This window comes from Camellia sinensis, chromosome 2, assembly GCF_055761805.1.
Source record: "Camellia sinensis isolate YWXY chromosome 2, ASM5576180v1, whole genome shotgun sequence".
Classification (NCBI taxonomy): domain Eukaryota; kingdom Viridiplantae; phylum Streptophyta; class Magnoliopsida; order Ericales; family Theaceae; genus Camellia; species Camellia sinensis.
In genome coordinates, this window is record NC_138962.1 from 54,224,987 (window position 1) to 54,244,089 (window position 19,103).

Genomic DNA, 19,103 nt, shown 5'->3' on the forward strand with positions numbered 1-19,103 from the left:
GATTTTTTACAAGTATAATATAGTCAACAAATCTTAAAACATGAATGGTTCGGATCATCAAAATTGAACCTAAAAGTGGGCTTAATGACCTAACAAATAGAAAATCAAGAAGGAAAGTCAAAGAGAAGATCTGATACGTTATGGCCTTAAAAATTCTTCATTCAGCCTAAAGGTTCAAAGCTAGGCCCGGCTGGTTGGCTGGGATTTTCCTGGCCCAAGGACATACCTTGGATAGGCTGGTTAGCCCAAATATGGCTTGGGTTATGTTAGGTTATGTATTCAAACCTGGTCCAACCCAATAGCCTGACACGTGGACATATGAGAGTCATCTCTCAAGTCCCGCAAAAAAACAAATAGTAGGCCCGAATCTCAGGCCACTGTGCTTAGCCCACCTAGCCGGCTAACCACGGATGGATCTAAGTAGGAGTGAGCAGCGGATATATCAATCCGTTCAAACTGATCGAATCGAACCGATCCGTCACATTTTGAACAGATGCGTGATGACGAGCGGACAGTTACAGATTGATTTTTTCTAATCCGCCTAGTTTTGGATGGATGGCAAATTTGAGGTTCTTTGGCCGCAATCGAACCGTCAAACCGCGAGCACTTCTAGTAATTTGTAAGATTTTGTGTTTTCAATTTATTTAGGTACTCTGTTTATGTTTTCAATTAAAAAAAAATTTAAATATTTTGTTTAATATATTCTGTTGAAAAAGAATTTTCAACTTGAATATATTTTTTGAATTGAAAAAAATAAATGCATTATTTATTTATATTTTTTGATTTTTAAATCTAACTCTAAAAGTAATAAATACAAAAAATATATATGTGGTTGATTTTTGTTTTTAAAAACAGATATAGATGTAACAATACAAAGGCATACAATTTCTGCTACTGCTCTGTTTATGATTTTGGTGGTTTGAATTATATTTTAAGAATCACAAATTGTAATATTTTATGTAATACTTTATATATTTTATGTAATACTTTATATGGATGAGTCATGTTGTAATTGTAATATGTAGATGAGGCATGCAGTAATTGTAATACTTTTTTAAGTCATTAACTGTAATATTTTTATTTTTTGAGGAAGTGCACAAGCTGAAATATGTTAAGAATTTATAAAATTTTAAACCGCCAAACTGATTCGCATCCATCCGCCAATCTGCTCAATCCACATCCGCCGAATTGGCGAATGGATGCAGATTGATTTTCTCTAATCTGCCAATCTGGCGGACGAATAGCATATTAGAGATTTCGTGACCGCAACCAACCCATGCTCGCCCTTAGATCTAGGTGGTGGTTGGATCCCAAAAATTATGAAAATTATATTATATTACACTAATAATAGTAAAATAATTTCAAAAAATGAGAAATTACATGTATATTTGTTCCCTCAAAGTTTGAATCTTGGATCCATCATTGCCGCTAACCTACTCGGGTCAAGATGATTGGATTGGGCTTGGGCCTAAAGCTTTTGGACTTAGGCGTGGTTGGCCCGGACAGTTAGAATAAAACCGCCAAACAACCCACAGTAGTAGAGATGGCAATAGAAAACCTACCCTATAGGTACCAATGGAGATCCGACCAAAATATATGAATTTTTTCATTTTTTCTTATCTGTTGGGTCAATTAAATAGTGTTTTTTAAATATTCATAGGATATGGGTCGGGATGGGTAACCGCCATTTCTTCTATATGTTGTGTTTAATTAAAGAATGAATATATCAACTTCTGAATGCAGTAGTGAATGTGAATCTGGTTGGACAAACTACTTAGATCAATCTTCATATTCTGCTATATATCAATTCCAGAAAGACGGTAGTGAAGATTGCAGATACAAATTAGGAGAAAATGTGGAGGAGAATGGTGAAGATGAAGATTTGTGGAGATGTGGATGGCGTCAGATGCATTGTCTGGGCCTCCACATTTCCAGGAAGATGATGAAGAGGATTGCTTTGATGAAACTGGGTATTTTTGTTATGTTCTTCAGTTTTCGAGTAACCAAACAAGACAAAGAACAAAAAGAAAATCAAACAACAAAGAGGCAAACATCAATTTTCTTGTCCTGATGACACTGCTACCTCCGTTGTCTCAAAATTATACATTTGATTATTTTAAAATAATTTTTTTAATTAATTAATTAATGTGTATTTGATTTTGTTGTTGAACCAACTAAAATAAAATAAAATTGAATGTATATTAAGTTTTGGTTGTGAACCTTAAAAAAAAAAAAAAAAAAGTCAAGTTGGATTAAGGAAAATCCAAACCCATTAGGCAAGGTGGATCGAGGATTATATTTTTAAGGGACTACTCTATAGTTTAAAAAATTGAAAAGGCTACTCTATATAACTTTGAAATTATTTACAAAAAATTTGAGAATGTCAACTCTTATAATTTAAAATTATTTTAAAATTTTTAATATAAAATATAATATTTTTAAAATTTTCCCTAGCCCCAGATCCATTATATTAGGAAATAAAAAGAGTAATACCATGTAGAATGAGGAATGAGAAATGAAAAAAAATTATCATAAAAAAAGGAGATGAAAATTAATATTCACCTCATTAACCTTCGTTAACCCCCGTTGCCATCCCTACACAGTAGGCTTGGCACCAACGCTGAAAACTACTTTCTTCTTTTTAGTTTTTCTCTTTTGAATCGTAAAAACTGTTTGTAAATCATTGAATGTGATCTCCAGAAACTTCCATCAATGAAAACCTCGTAACAATAGATATGCCTAATTGAATGCATGCTTCAATTGCAACTTATTGCAGTGAGAATAGAGTTCTCAGGACATGGAGAAATGAACCGCACAGAGCTTGAAGAAGAGATCGAGAAGAAGAGGGAAGAATTCCACTCTACTTTCCAGCCATTCTACCGACGCTGCAAGAAGAATGAGGTTTAATTAGTGGCTAATCCATATTTGCTAATACTAAAAAATCTAGGGTTTAGCATTGAATATTGTTATATCCACCAATTGGTGTACCAATTAATGTACTAATCGATGATATGACATAATTTTAGAAATTTTAAATATTCGTAATTTGTATAATAGACGGGATCAATAATAATATCATGACATATGTTGGTATTAATTGATACAATAATTGATGTATGTAGCACGCCGTTTTAACATTTATGTCAAAAAGTATGCATTTGTGCAGGTGAAGTTGGAGGTTATACTCGCTGCTGGATATGATCCATGTGAAAAAACCATTGAACAAGCTCAAAATTATAATACTCAGTGGATTGTTTTGGACAGGTAATTAATTGAAGTCCTTGTTTTTATCTAGAGAGGTATACAGTATCAGCAATACAGTAATAAATCTGTCCATATCAAACAATATAGGCCTATATATCATTGAATATATCGGTATGGAAAATTCAAAATCTCAATATGTATCAGCCTATATTTAGAATCCTGCTAGAGACATCGAGACATTTAGACAATAAAAGCAATATAAAACATACTCACATTCTAATCCTCTGCTTAGTTTGGCAGAAAACATTCACACTTTTAATATGACAAAAAAATGAAAGTCGGAAAATATTTTTTACCTTTGAAAGGTGAAATACGTTTTACAAAGTGACATCTTACTAATGTCACTACACTATAACGATCATTATTTCTTCCACTAACCTATCAGTACCACCCACCACTGCTGCCATCACCACCACCACCATCCAACCACCACAATTACCACAATCACCTCCGCTGCCACACACGACCACCACTAGCACAATATTTTCAAAATCGTAACCGAATATAAGAATATGTTTTCTGTAGAAAAATATTTTTCACCAAAACAAACTCAGTGTAAATCTCTTTGTGATTAACCTTTATGATTTTATTCATAATTGCAGTCACTTGAAGAAACATAAAGCATACATACATGGTCGTGTAACCTGCAATATTGCAGTCTTTAAGGGGAAAGATGTTGCTACCTTGATCTCATCCAGAACTCCTGAGTACAAAACAGATGATAAAAGTGTTGCCAATGTGGGTGTCATTGCCAAAGAAGATGACGAACTCCAACATGAAGTTCTCAATCCTCCAGAAAAATCATTCATACCAGCACCAACAACGCCTCCAAGTCCTTGTTGGTACCCACTTTCATGGAGAACTGGTTTCCCACGAGCTTTCTCCATCAGTGAGCTTGGAGAGATAACCAACGGCTTTGCTGATTCGAATATTGTTGTAGAGGAACATGAAAAGAAAGTTTACAAAGGGATTTATCAAGAAACCCGTGTTTTAATCAAGCTTTTCTCTGCCAGTGATGACCAGTTCTGGTCACTGCTCAAGATCCTTTCCCGGGTCCGCCATCGCAACATTTTAAACCTTGTTGGGTACTGCTGCACTGATGCTTCCCTGTATCTGCTCTGTGACTACCCTTGCAATGGCACTGTTGAAACAAACCTACTCTGTAAGTAAAACTCATCTTCAATTCATTTGGTTGTGCTACTGTTTCATATTATTACAAAAGAATAGGTAGTCAAAGGGTACTAACTATGTGCGTTTTAAAAAAAAAAGGGTACTAACTATGGATTATTGCATATCCCACAAATGCGAACAAAAGCACACCCACGCATCAACTGAAGAGAAAAATACATAGAGAATTCACTTGGTTTGGCACAAATCTGCCCACGCAAACTAATGAAAGAGATTAATCCAATGCAAACAGTAGATAGTACGAACATGAGAGCAAAACCCCAATACCAATACTCGAGTACTGAAACAATGCCCATTTCCCTGTTCAAGGATAACTGAGCCACGAAACCATACCGATTGGCTCATACCCTGTACCCGGGTATGTTCTGTCTGGCCTTACATATCTATAAATCCTCTCAATCTCACATCACGACACAAGAATTCTCAAAAATTCCTTATTTATAGGCAAACTTAAAAAATTCTAGTCCCAAACCAACCATAAGCATAACGGACTCCTTGTGAATTCCAGAATCTACAACCTAATTTAAATATATTTTAAAAAATCAATAACCATATAGGTCCTATAGAATACTACACAACAACATGATCATCGTTCTTCAAATTGAATGCTGAGCTTGTGTCGTGAATTTAACATCACTGTGGTTGCACAACATTGCATATCCTTTTAATTTTCATTTTGTCTTCAAGAAAATACTCTGCTTCAAGCTTAGATCAACAGAAAAAAAAGTGGATTTTTTTTTTTTTAAATCAAGCTCCATAAATTTGTAGGTGATGAGTCAGCAAAGAGACTTTCATGGAGAGTTAGGTGGTATATTGCTCTAGAGATAGGCATCGGCTTGCGCTATCTTCATGAAGAGTGTGTTGATGGACCTATAGCAGACCTCTCTGTCTGTTCCAGTTATGTGGTATTTTCTAGTGGTTCCACTGTAATGGTAAGTCTATTTTGTTGCAAGTGTGTTTCAAGTTCAACCTGGATGATGCTTATTATCCGTTACTAGCCCACATGACCTATCCAGGTCCAACCCCACACACCGCCCCCCCCCCCCCCCCCCTCCTCTTTTTTTTTTTGTGTGTGTGTGTAGTCTATTTTGATTCAGTTTGCAACTTTCAGACCCTTGTATATTTTGTCCTATTTTGGGCTTAGTGTTTGTGATGATCATACACTTTTCAAAAAGGGTGTTGAGAGAGAGCCGGCTCATTGCAATATTTATTAGTCATAGTGAAACTCCTTTACTGTTCTTCACCCGTTAGACGTAGGCTTATTGTCGAACCAAGTAAATCTTTGTGGTTGTGTTTGTTCTGTTTTAGATTTTAGTTTTTTTTTTCCCCCCCATCTTTGCCTTTGTCATGACAGTAATTAACAAATTCACTACATTAAATATTTGGCTTTCGGCTGTCTAAAACAACCAACATGCAAATCTCAACTAGATGAAATTTCTATGATTTTTTTTACCACTGCCATCAATCAACTCTGTTTAGCAGAGATGATTATCTCAACTTGGATGTGCTTTTGTTGTACTACAGTGACCTTAAAAACTGAATTTTTTTTGCTTTCACTGTCATTCAAGCTTAGCATCTTCAACACAGCCAAGTGGCTCAAGGATGATCTTTCTCACAATGAAGATCCACCAGCCGAGTAAGAAATCTTCTTAAACTTCTTTTTAGTATCTTGCTTAACCACATCTTAGTTCAAAGTTCCTTCTTAAGATACTAACTAGAATTGTATTTGATGATTGAAGAAGCCTGAATGCAGAAGAAGATAAGCACCTTTTGGCAGATATACATGACTATGGGCTGTTCCTCATAGAACTCATAACCGGGAAGAGTGCCCAGTATTTTCAGAAGCAAGCCAAGGGTCAGTCCTTAATTGATTGGGTAAGATGTTTAAGCAACTCCTGCTTTGTTTGATTCAGCGGAGAATATTTTTCTACGGAAAAGTTTTTTATAGAAAACATTTTCCAAATAATAGTTTCATTAGAAAATATTTTCTAATGTTTGGTTGCAACCTTGAAACTAATGTGCAGGTGATGGTGGTGCGGTGGGTAAGAGTTTAATCCAGAAAATGTTTTCCATTCAAATGAGCTTGTCTTTTAATGACTTTTGTTTTCCATTGTACCAAATGCCAAAAGATACCAAAAAATAATAAAGAATAGAAAATGTTTTTCACTAAAACAAACAGAGCATCTGAGTATTTTACTGAAAATACGATATTGATAATGAACTTTTGTAACGATGCTTTGCGCTTTTTTTTTTTCTCTCCCTCGAACAATATCACGAAAAATAGCAGTTTTTTGTTTTTAAAACGAAAAACCTCAAAACAGGATCATTAACAAAAACAGAAAATCAAAATCTAGTTTTCATGTTCTGTTTCTGTTTTCATTTTCTGGGAATATTTGGCTAGAATTACAAAGTTTCTTTCTTCCAATGTGACTAAGTTTTAATCTCAGTTTTCATTCTGAATCAAGTGGATTAGCAAAGTTTTACATCTATTGGTACAACAGGCATTGCCATATCTGGAAAATGGTTCCCTAAACCAAGTGATGGATCCAAGAGTGACAGACACTAGCGATACTGGGGTTGTATCACATATGTCACGCGCCGCTTTGCTCTGTCTAAAGAACGATACGGCTCATAAGTTTTCTATAAGTGAGGTATGATTTACATGGTTTATATGCCCAATTACCAAATCCTTCCCTTCCTTGTAGGTTCCATGTGAGACATGTTTCTTGTTAGGTGTAAGTCATTTGGCAACATGGAAGGGATTTTAGCCTTGTTAGGTAGTGATGTGGATCTAACCACCCGATCATATATCCAACTTTGTGGTAAGTTGGGGGAGTTGTAGGGGCAGAGCCCCATCCTTGAATGTGGGGGTGTTCAGGGGCTTGTAGCCTGACCCGAATTTAGAGTAAGGTTTTTTTTTTACTATTTTCATACGTATAACTTGTTTTTTGTAGTTGAAAGTAAGCAACTATCTCTATAATCTCTTATAACTTTTTGATCATAGTAAAAATCGCAGCATCTGTCATCATAACCCTAGTTTTGAGATGAAACATAAACCTTGTGTTCTTTGTGGAAAATGGCTTTTCTCTAGTTGGGCATCCAACTGGAGGGGTGGTGTTGGCTTCGGTGGGCCCATCTAGGGATTCACTTTGATAAACTGAATCGTCTATTTTATAAAGTTTATTCAAAAAGTTCATCTATGTAAAAAATCAAGTTGATTAAATATCAGTAGCCATGTGATTGGATCACATGTAGCTTAAAAAATGAATGACAAAAATGATTTTGAGAATAGCCCTTCTATTTTTATTTATTTTTTAAATACAAATGTGATTCGATCATGTGACTACTGATTCTAATCATCTTAATTTTCGCATAAATGATCTGTTCAGTGAGCCCTACAAAATGAACAATTGGGATTATCTAGACGGGCCCATCAAGCTCAACAAGACCTGTCCCGTTGGATGCCCAAATGGAGAAAATCCAAACCCTTCTTTGTGTGTGTGATTTATCATTCTTGTGGGTTTGTTATCTTTTTTTTATTTTTTTGGTATTTCCTGATTAGATGTTTAAGATTCCTAACAAGCTTATCTCTATCTATTCTCCTTTCATCCGTTTCATGTGTTTTATTTTGTTTTGGTATTCCGATGTATAATGAAACCGTTACAGGTGTTAGCTGTGGTTCGTGGTGATCAATTTGCAGTGAGCAACTCTTGAAGTGGTGATCAATTTGCAGTGAGCAACTCTTGAATTCCTTCATAGATGTTTGCAGTGTCATTTTATGTGTAAAATAAAATTAGAGTAGATGTTTTGGGTGAAAAGTTTGTATGATTACATTTACAATTTTGCATATATATATATATGCATGTGAAATTTATCACACCAAAACTTGTAAATGTCCACAAACAAGCAAGAGGAAAATGAATTCAAAGTGACTTCTATAGTTTAAGTTCTTTGTATGAATGAATGTGACAATAGGATTGGGATGTGTCATGGAAGTAATCATGTCCTTATAAACTATCTGAAAATTGATAAAAACAGAACACTCAAATTGGACCAGCAATAAATTTGAGTGATTCATGGCTATGATATTAGGCCATTCATTGTAAAAAAGGGTTGTAATTAACAATCTAAGATAGAGCTCACTCAAATATATATATATATATTTATGAATTAACCACTTTTTTTGCCTCTATTTAGTTGCACTTTTGCTATTGTTGTTCTTATCTTCTTTTCTTATTCCTATAATTTCCAAGTCTTCAGAAGTCGAATAAAATTTGTTGGTGAGAAAGGAAAAAACTCAAAGTTTGCTCAAATGACTATAATTTCAGCTCAAATTATCCGAAAAGGTGGTTGATTCAATTTGGAAATTTTAATCGTCTGCTTCCGCAGTGTACTTCTTGTTGTGGGAGTGTCTTGAATTCGACCCGGATGATGCTTATTATCCGTTGCCAACCCACACAACCCATTTAACAACTGATAGGTCTGACCCAGTATTGTATTTGGATCTGTTTTGACCCGTTTACAACTTTCAGATCCTTGTATATATTGAGTTACTTTGGGGTTCTAGAGTGGATGATGATGATCTTGTGAGTTAGGATTTGAGGGATAGAGTCGGCTTATTGTAATGTCTTTATTTATAATGAACTCCTTTGTCTTTCTTTGCCCGTGAATGTAGGAATATTTTTGAACCACAAAAGTCTTGTGTTTGTTCTGTTGTAACTTTTTAACTCAAATTGAAAGTTGTTGAGCTCAGGGCACAAGAAGTGTGGTTGTGCAAGCAAATATTGTGACTAAATGACTAGGTTTCATTTCCCTATCAAATTGGTACACAAGAAGAGTAGAAAATATGGACAGAATCAAATGCCATATAACTCTACAATGTACAAAATATAAGATATGGCAACATCAACATATAGCTCTACTTCGTTGAGACAATTGGTACAATCTTTTTCTCATTAAAAATTACAAAAACAGCACCGCGTGGCATAAAAATCAAAGCAATTAACTTTTGGACAGATGAGTTTATAGATGGCTATTCCCTTATAAGAGCAACTCAAACATCACTAGAAAATAAAATTGTAATCTATGACCAATTGAGAAGTAGTGAAATTTGCGTACTGTTTAACAATAAAGTTACGGACTCAGAAGTTTTAAACATAAACTTACCTAAAAAATCAATGTTTGGTCAAGATTTAATTCTTGTATGGTGACCCAGTTTACTTATAAATTCTTCATCACCTCAATTTGTGCTTGTCCGCACGTGCATGTGCATGTGCAAGTGCAGGTGTGTGTGTGTGAGAGAGAGAGAGAGAGAGAGAGAGAGAGAGCTGTTTAATGCTCACTATGCAAAGGATGCATGCTGAAAGTGAAACCACTCTCTTTCCATGCCCCATTCTAAGACCTCTATATTTATTGCCTATTGAAGATAACAAACACCAAAACAAACTCTGGATTATCCACTCCAAGCTTATTAAAAATGGTGGAATTATTCAAAACCCTCATCACAGACTCACCTATCACCAGGTTCATCAGAAAAGCCCCAAAGTTGGTGTCATTTAAAGATTTCTTTTTCACAGACTCACCCATCACCCATGTTTACCTTCCAACGGCAATAGCATCGATCATTGCAATTTACTGTTTCTCTTTCAGATTCAATTCCGTGTACCTCATCGGCTTCTCGTGTTACCTCCCACCTAATCACTTACAAACCACCAATGCCAGACTCCTCGAACACTACAAATCATGGAAAACCTCGAACAAGAGGTCAGAGATTTCCTATCAAAAGTAGTCAAAAGGTTAGGGATTGGGTGTGAGATTTGTATGCCCCTTGCAGTGCTAGAAATCCCACCGAATGGCTCCTCTTCACAGTTGTCAAAGACATCTCCAAACACAATCCCAAAAGCATTGACATTCTTGTGTCAAATTGCAGCCTCTTCTGCCCAACACCATCCATCACGGCCACAATTATGAACAAGTTTGGGTTCCAAAGCAATGTAAAGAGTGTCAGCCTCGGCAGACTGGGCTGTAGTGCTGGACTTTTATCTGTAAGTTTGGCCAAGGACCTTCTCAAAGTCCACAAGAGCTCAATTGCATTAGTTCTCAGCATGGAAGTTGTTAAGCCCAATGGTTACCATGAGAAAGCCAAATCCATGCTTTTAGCCAACGCTCTCTTTCGTATGGGAGGAGTGGCTGTTCTATTATCAACAAGAAGCACAACAAAGGGAAAGCCAAGTGCAAGCTCCAACACCTTGTCCAGACCCACATGGGATCGAACGAATTATCATACCAATCAGTCTTCTAAGAACCTGATGAAGAGGGGCATGTAGGTGTGTCACTATCAAAGACTCTTCTACGCGTTTGGCAAATTGCATTTGGCAGTGGCTTTAAACGTAACGGTGCAGTGTGGAAATGCATTTTGAAACTTGATCCTAAGGCTAGAAATGCATGGTCAGATTGCATCCATTTGTATCCTGTTGAGGTCACGGATGTTTCTCACCATTGATTCTCTTTGGCAAGCGTATCTTCACCCAAATCATGAACACTGTTCTCGGCTTGCATGCTATATGTAAGATAAATTGATAGAGAGAGAAAGCAAGTGAATAAATGAGATGTGTATATACTTTGTTAATTTACAAAGGGAGCCTAGCTCTCTTCTTATAGCCTGTGATGTACATTGGATGCGAGGCACCGAAGGCATAAAGCTGGGGACACTAATTATTAAAGCTAAACACTAACATATAATAATATACTAACAGCCCCCCTCAAACTCAAGGAGGATAGGTACTAGCCAACTTGAGTTTGGAGAGAGTAACAAAACAGGAAAATAAAATAGGATAGGAGACACTGTATGGTCGTGTTGAACCGTTAGTAAAGACACTGTATGGTTGTGTCAGACCGTTGTAGGAGCTAACCGGAATCAATGTCGGGACAGTTTACGGGGTCATGCCGGACCGTTGTAGAAGCTGACCGGAATCAATATCGGGACAGTTTACGGAGTCATGCCGGACCGATGTAGAAGATTTTGGTGGTGCACCAAGGGGGCGACTTAGGGAGTGCGTGGCTTGGGTGGTTCCCATGGTATATAACCATGCTCACCAGCTTGGGTGGTTCGCATGGTGTGTAACCATGTTCACCATGATATATGTATAACCCCTCCTTAAACTCAAATAGGTGTGAAGATAGAAACCTATTGGAGGTTGAAACAAAGGGATTGATAAAGTGGAGCAAAACGGCTCAACACAAAATGGAGATGTTAAATAAAAAATAAAAAAAAAATGGTAGAAAGATTTTTTTTTTTTTTTTTTTTTTTGGGAATGTGGAACTGAAAAATGTAAGGATTGTAATGGTAAGGTAAATAGACGCAGTGACAGTTGAGGAATTTTGTATTTGTGTGTTATGAAAGGAAATTGAATAAAATATGATGATGGTGATGAAATGATGAATATGGTGATAAATAAAAATAAAATAAAAGAGGTAGTGGGGAGCAAAATGGTTTGTGCAAAAGTTGACTGGGTATGAATTATAAAGATATATTTGTTTTAGGAAGACAAGCTGAGGGGCGTGCTGTGAGTGGGGGTGCATATGAGTGGTGTGTGTAAGAGCAAAGGTGTGTGTAAGAGCAAAGCATGTGATATTCTGGAGAGGTAGGTAGGCAGGGAATCATGATCTGGACACAACCTTCCACCACCCCCACCGTCGGTTATTCTCTCTCGTAATTAAAATATGTAATTACAATAAGCGACACCATAGCAAAGTTTTTTTTTTTTTCTTCACGTGGGAGAAGAATACCCATGTAACCCACTATCCAAGGCATGGACAGCATCATTATCTCACACATATCAACCAATGACGTGGGGCAAACCCACTTCTCTATTACCAATTTAAAAACCCTCCAATTCGTCACTTGATGACCAAAGAAAAACACAGCTGTAGGCAACACTAACGGCACTGGGTATAGAGAAAGATGTTTTCTCTTTTGTCTGTTTCTGTCCCCACCATCATCATAACAGAAACCGAGAATAGTGCAGGTCGGAGCTGGTGCGAGCCGTGGCTGGAAGCAGCGGCAGGGCCGCAAGTGGGAGATGCACACACCCAAGGTCGGCGCGAGAGTCCCATTCCAGGGACGTAGAGCTCGGTGATGCGGCCGGAGTCGCAGATGACGCCAGGCCACGAGCATGGGGTGGGCCACGACCCCATCCAAGCAACACCAAAGCCCCAAAAAAAGAAGAGGGTTTTAGCTAAAACCCCAAATCCAAATCGACGGAGACCATCTGGGTCGAAATACAGAGGTGTTCAACAACGAAAATGGGGGAGATGGGCTGCTGAGATTCGAGACCCTTTCACTGGAAAGAGGCTCTGGTTGGGCACTTACAGCACCGCCGAAGAGGCCGTAAAGGCCTACAATACGAAAAAGCTCGAATTTGCAGCCATGGCGTCCGAGAAAAGCACTCAATCAGTGGTTGTTTCTCAGTCTGCTGTGTCTGAGGAATCCGAGAGTTTGTTGTCTCACACTTCTCCATTTTCAGTTCTTGAATTGGACTCTCCGGCTACGATTTCAGATTCACAGATAAATGGAAAATGTGATGGAACAGTGAAAATTGGGACCAATGTTGTGGTGGATAAGCCATTGGTGTCTCAAATTGAGAAGAGTGATGGTGAGAAGATTGTGGGCAGTTCTGGTTCTGTTGGTGGTGTGGATGAGGAGCCATTGATGGCTCAAATTGGGGAAGGGCTTGATCTTGGGATGGAGCTATGGTGGATATCTCTCAGCCATGACATTAGCCCGGTCCAGGTAAGTCCAAGGTGGGGTTTAAGCCGGAGATTTGTCGTCCGAGGTGACGAGGAGTTGCCGGAGTCTGTTGATTGGAGGACCAAAGGTGCTGTTGCTCCAAGTAAAGATCAAGGGGATTGTGGGAGTTGCTAGGAGTTCTCGACGGTGGCGGCGGTGGAAGGCTTGAACAAGATCAAAAATCGGCGAACCGATCGAGCTCTCTGAGCAAGAACTCGTCGACTGCGATCGAGCATACGACGCTGGTTGCAATGGCGGCCTCATGATCAACCCAGGGGGGTAGCATGACCAGCTGCAAGTTGTTTGGTGTGTTGCTATCACCCACGGTGGGCAGAGGGTCCAATTGCAAAGCTATCTGCTGGGTGCAAAAAGGAGCTATGAATCCTGTGTGTGTGAAACCCATTGTTGGGGACGATGATTGGAGATGAAGAGTGAGGCAATTGGTGAGTGGGTCTGTTTGTTGTATTGAGAAGACTATCTTTGTTGAAGTGTTGTATTCGAGCTATGAATTGTTGTTGAAGAATCTGCCATGAAAGAAGAAATTAAGGAAATTTGGGTTTATCCGGCGGGCGGCCAAGGCGAGATTGCCGCCTGCGGTGAAATGAAATTATTAGGTTCTTAACCTAGCTCTGATACCATGTAAGATAAATTGATAGAGAGAGAAAGCAAGTGAATAAATGAGATGTGTATATACTTTGTTAATTTACAAAGGGAGCCTAGCTCTCTTCTTATAGCCTGTGATGTACATTGGATGCGAGGCACCGAAAGCATAAAGCTGGGGACACTAATTATTAAAGCTAAACACTAACATATAATAATATACTAACACTATAAATGGTTTTCAATTTCATTAATAGAAATGCTTAAATAAAGACGGATCAAAATTAAGTCACTATGGGGCAAAAATTCATATCTAAGCCAAGATATTATAAACTTTAGGAAGATCTTGCTTTTCTATCTAGCAAGGATATCAAGTAGCTTAGAGAGCTTTTTTTTTTGTTTCAAAATAATTCTTTCACACTGATCCTTCGAGTGTTTTTACAGACCACGAAAAATGGTTATGATTTTCATCACCAATGCATGTACGGAAAGCCAAGTTCAGTGCAAACCACTCACTTTTTAATAATAGTAACTATTAAAAAAAATTAAAATTAAGAAAATGATGACTTCGTAAATTTTAAGGGGAACAAAAATTTGACGTTTTGCTAAAATTTTAAGAAAATGTTAAACTGCTAAATAATAAGATATATGAAGACGTGTGTCCGACACACGTTTAAGTGTCAAACGATTGTCGATATCCTACATGAATCGAACACGGACACAGATACACACAATTTTTCGAAAGCATCTAACCTTTTTAGATATCCGGTAGCACTACTATAAAAAAATAGACTAATACTACATGCACCAATTAGTGTACTAACTAGTGTACAATTGATGATATGGCATAATGAGGCCATAACTAAGTGTGTAGGAGAAGATTAGAAATGTGGGTTGGCAGCCGTACAATCTGTGCAGTTGAATTGATGGTAAGAAATTATTAGCCAATGTTTGGGCATTGCACTGAACGGTTTTGTTCGGCCCGTGGAGCCCATCACGGGTCCCATTTTGATAATCTAAACCGTTCAATGTGTAGAACTCGTCGAGTACTATATACCTTTAAAAAAATCACGTTGATCGGATATCAATAGCTATCTGATCATATTTGTTTTTTTCCAATCGTTAATTATAACACTATTCATTTTTTTTATACAAAACTGATTTGATCATATAGTTTTCGATATTCGATCAAAGTGATTTTTTACAGGCATATAATACTCGACGAGTTCTACACATTGAACGGTTCAAATTATCAAAACGGGACCCGTGATGAACCCCCACGGGCTGAACAGCAGTGTGTTCAATTGCACCCAATCTGATCAGATTTGTTCAGCCACACACAGCACAGAGCAGTGATTGCTTACATCACTGAGTTGTACTTGGCTTAGAAAATTAATTTTTAATATTTTTTTTTTGTGAATAGTGATAACTTTTTAACTTTTTGAATAACTTTTTGACTTTTTGAGAAGATGCCAAACTTGACCTTAATTTGACACACTACTAGAATGAAATTCATAAAATTTTCTCTATTTCTATTCACTTGCTATCCACTTGTGTGAGTCACACACGCGAGAGTGTTGATTATACTGTCGAATTAGAATCAGAACTAATAAGAGATAACAATACCAAAAATCCAATAATAACTTTAAAAATTGAGAAATTGAATAATAGCGCATGAAGAAATTGAGATCATCGTTCGAAGAGTGAGATTCAAAAATGGATCTTTACTTGGTTTTCAATCGGAAATGTCTCACAACTTTGATTCTGCAACTTTTTGGGGTTCCAAATGTTGGCATTTTCGAGTATTCTGGTTTTTTTCAACTTTTTTAATTTTTATTTTTCACTCCAAGAAAACCTATTCCATTAGTTTGGGGCGGAATAAAAATAAAAAATAAAAAATAAAAAATAAAAAATTATATTTTGGCAATTAGGAAAAAAATCAAGTTATTAATTTATTTAGGTCACATCATCTCTCTATTTTGTTACATATTTTTTCAAAAAATTGACTTTTTTCCTATCTCCTAAAATAGGCATAAGTTATGTTATTATTATTTTTTTAATTATGACATTATTTTGAGATATTTGATTATGTCTCATTTGTATTTGGTTATGATTTTTTTTTAGTTATAACTCAAAAAATATAAAATTATACTATTTTATTCTGTGATTATAAGGTGTGTATACTCTTTCACAATAAAAAACACCCTCAACGGCAATTACAGTTATGGATAGTAGAGGAGAATGCCATTCACCCAAATAGATTTCAACAAGTTAAACATAGGGATAAATTTTAGACAATAAGTGTTATCATTTGATTTGAATGGTCGTGGCTATACTTAGACTCACCTAGTTTGAGCTTGTATCTTGACAAGGTCGGTCCAACTCGAATGAGGTTGGGTTTGGATTTAAAGTTTGAATCCTAATCCAGCCAATTAGCTCGCCTATCAACCTACTTTAGCTAGTCTGCAAGTCCAAACCGATGGCTTGTAAGATGTGCCACGGTCTTTGTCACGACCCAAACCCATCCTTATAGGTTTAGTATTGTAACTGGCCAATAATTCTAGGATTACTGAAGGCCTCTGGGATATATTGGCATAATATTAGGGGCTAACGGAAGCAAATAACAAATATTCAACATCCATTGAGCTGTGTAGACCGATATGAGACAGAAAAATTTAAAACTTTTCATATACACATTTATACGTCATTCATACGTTATCATATATATACAGATTAGACAAAAAGGGACTTAACCCTATTTACAAAATAAATAAAGCCTTGTTTAACCAAACATGAAAATAAAACTTGAAATTTAAATTACATAGGCCAAGCCACTTGACATATCCGGAACCTCCACGGGAGACACATAGGTTGGCTAACAAAAACAGATTCCAGGCAGACGCCTCTAAGCCTGGTCATGCGCTTAATCACCTACATACATAAATAATACAGTGAGCTAGAGCCCAGTGAATAATAACAAAGTAAAGGGTTTAGTGAATGATGTCCATATATAAAAACAGAGTCTTGTACATAGAATAGATTCATATTCGTATTCTTATTCAATTTATATACAGAAATCAGAATTCATGTTCGATCATACATAGTTCATCCGTTAGCGCTACAAATCACATACCAAGCATCAAAGGTCATACTTGTCAGTTCCATAAAGGAACCTCCCGCCGGGTAAGGATAACTTGTCAGTTCCATAAACAAACCTCCGGACTGGGAACTTGTAAACTTGTTAGTTCCACTTAGGAACCTCCAGCCGAGTATAGATAGGTTGTCAGTTCCATAAGGAACATCCAGACTGGGAACTTGTAAACTTGTCAGTTCCACTTAGGTACCTCCAGCCGAGTATAGATAGCTTGTTAGTTCCATAAGGAACCTCCGGACTGGGAACTTGTAAACTTGTCAGTTCCACTTAGGAACCTCTAGCCGGGTATAGATAGCTTGTCAGTTCTATAAGGAACCTCCGGACTGGGAACTTGTAACATACTTAAATCATAGCATAATGTCACTTATAACATACTTGAATCATAACATAATGTCACTTGTAACATACTTGAATCATAGCATAATGTCATTTGTAACATACTTGAATCATAGCATAATGTCATTTGTAACATACTTGAATCATAACATAATGTCATTTGTAACATACTTGAATCATATCATAATGTCACTTGTAACATACTTGTCAGAGTTGGACAATCATTCATAGAATAAAACATAGTATCTTATTAAACATATCTTACTTCATAGACAGAAAGTATCCTATCTTGTACTTAGCTTTACTAAGTTACTACTCACAGTGTTCTGGTGCTTGGTTCGTCCCTACGCTTGACCCTACATAATTCATAACATATTGGGTGATATTACAATTCATTCCATTCTTTAACTTGTTTAACATTCTTAGGCTCTTTTCATGTTCTTTAATTCATTTACAATGTTTAATACATGCCTAAGAGTGCTTTGAAATGAAAGAGAACGGAAAACGAAGCATAGAACATCCTTTCAAAATTTCTGAAATAGGGTCCTCCGCGCGAGCGTAACTTCGGCAGCTCGAGCGGACCCCTTTGGTTTGCAAAAGTACTGGTTGCTTGCAAATCATGCTTGAACGAGACTTTTGACGCTCGAGCGAGGAGTCTAGTAAAACAGGGTACGCTCGAACGGGACTCTCCACGCTCAAGCAGACAGGTTGAATTTTGGGTTTTTCCAAATTATGTTTGAGCTTCAAAACTTGGCTCCAACCAATGTAATTAATATCATAAGACTCATATTTCCACCATATAACTTCAAAGCTCATGCAAATTAATTTCCATATCGTTTTGAAATATACATGCATCTGAAATATAGGCTTTATTCTCAATTTAAATAGTACAATTGATGATCAACTTCATGAAATTCAACATTACCATGCTTCAATGTGCCAAATAGCCCTCAATTCATAATGAAATGCATGTTTGTATTCAAATATGCAAACTCATGACAATCCTTTACATGCACGTACACACAAATCTCAAATTCATCAAATTCAACTCAATTCATGTTCTTTATATCAAGCCCAATTCCAAATTCACAAATTCTAAAAGTTAAATTGAGCTTTCAAAATAATTTCAAAATTTGGGTTCATACATGGCTTGTCTAAAACATACAAACTCTTGAATAATCAAGAAAATATGATCCATTTTAAATTATTTACATCAAAACTCCTTTAATTATAAATTAAGCTCATTACTCATAAACCCATAAATTTCCAAAGCTTAATTCTTATTTCATCAAAATATGAAATCAATTATTAGAAATCCATGATGCATGTAAATTTACATCTCATATATATATCAAGGTTTCCGAACCCAAGCTCAATTGAAGAATTATAATTATTTTCATATTGATTAACCTTAACCGTGTTCATGAATTAATCCTTTAATTTCTCCAAATTACATGCATGTAAAAATAAGACTCAAATTCATGTAAGACATGCAAAATCAAACCCAAAGTAACTAATTTCTAAGTTGATTTCCATAATCCTTAACCTAACTCATTTGCATGGGTCAAATCTTTAATAAACCCTTCTTGCATGTAACTTAAAGAACTTAATGCAAGAATAATTCTCCAAATTGAACCTAAACTTAATACAACCCGACATAACTCAACATGATTCAAACACAACTTAATTCAACATAAGTCAACACAACTTAATTCAACAACACTATTTGCACTTTAACATAATTCAAGATAAATTCTTGAATCTCATTTCAAC

The 19,103-nt window shown here is 36.5% G+C and overlaps 1 protein-coding gene and 1 pseudogene across 5 annotated transcripts; both read left to right on the forward strand.

Annotated features, from left to right (window-relative positions):
* Positions 1-2,498: 2,498 nt before the first annotated feature.
* On the forward strand, positions 2,499-8,398 carry LOC114280859 (putative receptor-like protein kinase At1g80640). Of its 5 annotated transcripts, none has more exons than XM_028223269.2 (8): positions 2,499-2,901; positions 3,167-3,264; positions 3,867-4,426; positions 5,221-5,384; positions 6,021-6,088; positions 6,192-6,327; positions 6,954-7,103; positions 8,119-8,398. In XM_028223269.2, the coding sequence occupies exons 1-8, from the start codon at positions 2,752-2,754 to the stop codon at positions 8,164-8,166; spliced, it is 1,374 nt and encodes a 457-aa protein (XP_028079070.2). In that variant the 5' UTR covers positions 2,499-2,751; the 3' UTR covers positions 8,167-8,398. The 5 variants fall into 5 exon arrangements, 4 of the variants coding, with proteins under 4 accessions (XP_028079070.2, XP_082770562.1, XP_082770563.1 ...); XR_014360958.1 differs by having other exon boundaries at positions 2,586-2,901; positions 6,477-7,103; XM_082914436.1 differs by having other exon boundaries at positions 2,586-2,901; positions 6,195-6,327.
* A 1,530-nt stretch (positions 8,399-9,928) lies between these two features.
* Positions 9,929-11,060, forward strand: LOC114280848 (3-ketoacyl-CoA synthase 7 pseudogene; annotated as a pseudogene).
* The last annotated feature ends 8,043 nt before the right edge of the window (positions 11,061-19,103 follow it).